Source organism: Apium graveolens, chromosome 6, assembly GCF_009905375.1.
Source record: "Apium graveolens cultivar Ventura chromosome 6, ASM990537v1, whole genome shotgun sequence".
Taxonomy (NCBI): domain Eukaryota; kingdom Viridiplantae; phylum Streptophyta; class Magnoliopsida; order Apiales; family Apiaceae; genus Apium; species Apium graveolens.
Window position 1 is genome coordinate 266,333,880 of NC_133652.1, and position 5,142 is coordinate 266,339,021.

A 5,142-nucleotide genomic window follows, 5' to 3' on the forward strand; every position below is an offset into this window, starting at 1 on the left:
TTTTAATTTTTAAGGTTCAGATCAGTTTGATTTTACATGTCGGTTTTAATCGGTTTTTAATTTTTAAGTTTTAGATCGGTTCAATTTTATACATATCGGTTTTAGTTCATGTTCAGGTTCTAATTTTAATTTTAAGTTTCAGATCGTTTCAATATACACATATCAGTAATAATCGATTTTTAACTTTAAGTTTCAGTTCAGTACGATTTTACACATCGGTTTTAATCAATTTTTATTAATTTTACACATCGGTTTTAATCAATTTCTATTGATTTCAGATCGGTTTCAGGTTTTAGCTCAAGGCCCCAGCCACTCGACTTCAATATGTATTGGTTTAAATCTTTTGTATAAAAATCATTTCAACTCATTAAAATTAGAATTGCCGATGTTAGTACTGGCGACTCAAATGAAAACAAAATTCATATTTCAGAGACTTTTGACGAGCAAATACCAGATATGAACACAGTTAAAGAGAGAAAGTCCATTTCATTCCATTCCACTACTAATTAAACTCACAAAAACAGTAACATAGAGCATTAACAAGTAACATAGAGGACAAGTAACCGGTGGTCAAAACTGAGCACAGTCAAACACTAACATGAACCAAAAGACAAAACAGTAAACTTCTAACTTAACTCCCTTCCATAACAACACCCAAGCAGTAACTTCACATTTACCACCTGGAACCACCGCCGCCGCCTCCGTAACCACCATCACCTCCCTCTCTTCTTCCACCATAACCACCACCACCGCCTCCGTATCCACCTCCACCGCCTTCACGACGACCTCCGTATCCACCTCCACCGCCTTCGCGACGGCCTCCTCCGTATCCACCGCCACCTCCATAACCACCACCGCCTTCACGACGTCCACCGCCGCCACCGCCACCGCTTCCACGAGACTGAGCTTCGTTAACGGTGATGTTACGGCCGTCTAGCTCCTGGCCGTTCATTCCTTCAATCGCATCACGCATCGACTTCTCGTCCTTGAATGTAACGAATCCAAAGCCTCTTGATCTCCCTGTTTCACGATCGTTGATGATCTGCACATTAATCATCATCAAAACATCAGATCTACGCACATCTGCACCTTAATTATCCATAAAAAACATCCAAATATGTATTTTTTGTATAATTAAGTCCTGATCTATACAGATCGGGAACTTAATTACACGAAAAATCCATGTGTATATAGTTTTGGATCGGAAACTCATTTACACAATAAGTTAAATAAATAAATATAAAAAAATCGGAAATCGATCAATCTTCGCCTCGTAAAAAGGGAGGAAGACGAACGTACCGTGATAAGGTAAAAGCAGTAGTAACAAAGTAAGTAGCAAATGAGTAACAGTAACAGTTGAAACACAGTAACAGAGAGAGTAACAGAGTAGTAAAACAGTAGTAACATAGAGATCAGATGGAGATGACATCTGGCTGTGTGAATCGGATCCGATCCGACCCGATTACAGCAACAAAACGGACCTTAGAATCAGTGATATCGCCGAACTGAGAGAAAGCGTTTTCGAGAGACACATCGGTAGTAGCCCAGGCAAGGCCACCAACGAAGCATCTGTATTCAACTTCTGCCATATTTGGATTGATTGTGTGTATTGAAAAGAGGCGAAAGAGAAGGCACGAATGAGAATGGAGGTTGAAGCGGGGTTTAAATAGCGGAAGACTAGGGTTTTGATTGAGGGGTTGGGTTAGGTTAAGCGGGGTGCGTACTGCGCCTTTTGTTAGCCTCCTCTGGTTAAGTTAAGGAACGGGGTTACGGAGATATTTTTTACTCCTAACAAGGCTCCACTTGCGCAATATCTGCCTTCTCTTTTATTTCCTTTTTAATTTAATTTTCAAAGTTGGATTTTTCAACCCCCCTGTGAGATGAGAACACCTCCTATGAACTTTGCCACGGAATAAAAAATTGAGCTTTGATATTTCTAATTATGTACTGCCTCCCTCCCGTTAATTTATATATATTCACCGAGACTTTTATAACTTATAGTTTCATAATATTTTTTTTAATTTTTTTAATAAAAATTTAAACATAAAATTTTTATTCAGGAAAATTTTTTTTGAAAAACATAATGTAATTCCAAGTTTTTATTTTTGTTTTTAAAGTTTATATTTTATTTATATTAATTCTCGTTTATATTATTTTTAGTACTATTATTTCAAAAAATATTTCAATAATTTCCCAATATGCCAACTTCATTCATCTTATAAAAAAATATATAATAAAATATACAATTGAAATAATATTTAATATATTCTTGGGAGCACAGATAAAATTTGACAGCCCAATTGATGTTTTTGTTTCCTATTTCAAAATGAGGTAAGATTTGATAATTTATCAAAATATCCTAAATATTGCTATTTAAAAGTACGAGATAATATCAAAAACGTCAGCTACGTATCGAATCTGCTTAGGGGTCGTTTGGTTTAAGATATAGTATCGGGTTAGAGTGGTACAGAGATCAAGTATCATATCTGATATCACATATTTGATTGTGTGTCATAATAAATATTTTTAATTTAGAATATATTAAGTCAATAATGTTAATTAAAATAAATATTTTATTTTAATTATTATTATTTTAATATTATTAAAGTTCATAGATTTCTTTTAGTAATAAATATTTATATTTAATTGCTTGAATAATTAAAATCTATATATTATAAATTGCACGATAACCCTTTCCTAAATTTTGGTATCTATATTTTGATTAGGATATGATTTTTAACTTTAATTTGACCCAGTGAACTATCCATTTTTAGGTTTGGTATCCATATTAGGTTTATAAAAGATCCATGTACTTATTATGACCCATTTTAATTATAGTAATTTTACAATACAATTTTAAATATGAATTGTGTTATTTATGGTAAGTTTTTTTTTTTAAAAACCACTTATGGTAAAATTTTATTACAAATGCGAAGTAAAGTTTAAATTTTAACGGATCTATTTATAGAAATAATCTCATAAAATATATAACACAAGAATAACATATGTAACGAAAGTAGTTCCTAAATAAATTTATCATAATATGTAGATGCAATACACTTATTATATAGATAATTTAATCTTTCATAATTATATTATTCAATTTGAATTATAAATTTATTTATTTATTTTATTAAATAATATTTGAGATCCCCGTGTGCAAAGCACGGGTATAAACTAGTAATGAAATAAAAGTTGATACACATACCTCCCCTCATACCCACCTCCCTACTTGGATATGAAAAACCCATATCTTGGGGGTTTGAAAAATTGGTATGAAATTTTTATTTTTGTGAATCAAAAATCAGGTATGGTGTTGTAATGACCGAAACTTATACTTGATTACAGAACGTGGCGAATCAAATTACCCCTTACGAGTAAAAATTCTAAATATATTTCTAGGGAATTAAATAGATAAAAATTATGTATTTCTATGAATTTTACATGTATGGGCTCCTAAAAATAGAAATGAAAAAAAATAAGAAAATGTGTAGTTATAAAAGAAGGAATATATGAAAGTAATCCGAATATAAAGGTACGAGCAAGTGGCCTTCTTTAGAGTTTTGGCGTATCCGACAACGTTATCGGTTATTTGGAGTCATATCTTCGTAGGCCAACTGCAGTTACCCTCGATTCACTATATCTGTGCAAATCATTCATCACTGTGGGTCCACTTGTCACGTGAGTTAATTATTGGTGATAAGCTCGAGGCAAATGGTATGTCAATCAATGTTTTGGTAACTGCTCTGGTCCTCTGGATATTCCATTAAAGTAATTGAAAATATCTTCTCCAGTTTAGCATATTACTCCGAATGTTATGCAAAATTACACAAAATGCCAGTGTCCGGGATTTCCTTCCAAATGATCAAATGTTTTTTTTTTAATATTTTAAGTCTTTAAAATAATATATATTTTATTTTTATATGATATAAATACTATCTTGTATGATTTAATTTGTCCGACTAAATTTATAATTTAGTTCACATTTTATTTCATTTATATTGTGTTACAAATTAAATTTATGTATTTTAATTCTTATTTTAATATTTGAATGTATTTGAAATTTAAATTTTAAGAAATAAAAGCATAAATTTCTCTAATTATGTTTTAATATTTCATTCATAATAACATCCTAATGTTAGTTAATTACATTTATAAATATCTGAAATCAAAATTATGTAATGAACTAAAGCAAATAAATAGAAAAAATATTATTTTAATCTTGGTCCAAATTTGAATCGATGAATAGTTTTGTACCGCAACTATTCATCGGTTTAAATTCAGACCCGGATTAAAATATTATTTCTTCTGTCCCTCTGGGTTCTTTATCTTGGCACACACATTTTAATACTCTAATTAAGTATAGCTCTCCAAATTTTTTTAATTATTTTTTTCTTCTAAATAAAAATATGATGTTTAAATTTTTATACAAAAAATAAAATTTCAAAAATAAATTATGTAGTTATACTTTATAATAGCCTTAAAATGCATGTCGGATATGAGAAAAAATTGTAAATAAATAAGAGGGACGGGGGAGTAGTTTTTAGTATATTTGCTTTAGTTTATTACATAGATTTTTTATTTCGGATATTAAAAATGTAATTAAATAAAATTAGATTATTATTATTAATAATTAAATTATAATATAAACTAACAAAATATTAAAACATAATTGAAGAAGTATGTTTGCATTTATTAAATTGAAATTACAAATACAGTATAACTTAAATAAATGAATGTTCAATAAATGAATAAACTCATCAACTAAATAATTTCTTACGCCTTGGGCAAATGAGTTTAATGAACAATCTCGCTAAATGCATTAATAAATAAAAAAAGTTAAGTCTCTGCATGCACTATTTAAATATAAATGAGTAGTCACTATAATTCAAATATACATTTATCTTTATATAAATATATGAATACATTTAATCGAAAAAATACTTTTCGTATGATCGATCATTATTTGTTTATGACTGTGATATTAAAATAAAATCTGAAAGATATAACTGATTACAAGTGATTTTGTAAATATATTATCTTTTAATACACATTGAAAGTATTGTTTAATTACTATACCAGGTGAACACACATGATCGTACGTATCCATGCATACATGCATGTAAAACTATAAAATGAATA

General features: G+C 29.7%; 1 protein-coding gene across 2 annotated transcripts; it reads right to left on the reverse strand.

Moving 5' to 3' along the window:
* Positions 1–466: 466 nt before the first annotated feature.
* Positions 467–1,641, reverse strand: LOC141667383 (glycine-rich RNA-binding protein-like). Of its 2 annotated transcripts, none has more exons than XM_074473845.1 (2): positions 1,482–1,641; positions 467–1,042 (listed from the first exon to the last, which is right to left on the reverse strand). In XM_074473845.1, the coding sequence occupies exons 1-2, from the start codon at positions 1,587–1,589 to the stop codon at positions 674–676; spliced, it is 477 nt and encodes a 158-aa protein (XP_074329946.1). In that variant the 5' UTR covers positions 1,590–1,641; the 3' UTR covers positions 467–673. The 2 variants fall into 2 exon arrangements, with proteins under 2 accessions (XP_074329946.1, XP_074329947.1); XM_074473846.1 differs by having other exon boundaries at positions 1,300–1,549.
* Between the last annotated feature and the right edge of the window lie 3,501 nt (positions 1,642–5,142).

Bases quoted from the DNA above. Each gene is read 5' to 3' on its own strand.
- LOC141667383 (XM_074473845.1), bottom strand. From the start codon at position 1,589: ATGGCAGAAGTTGAATACAGATGCTTCGTTGGTGGCCTTGCCTGGGCT. The intron at 1,043-1,481 runs GTCCGTTTTGTT...ATTAATGTGCAG, and splicing joins GCGATATCACTGATTCTAAG to ATCATCAACGATCGTGAAAC.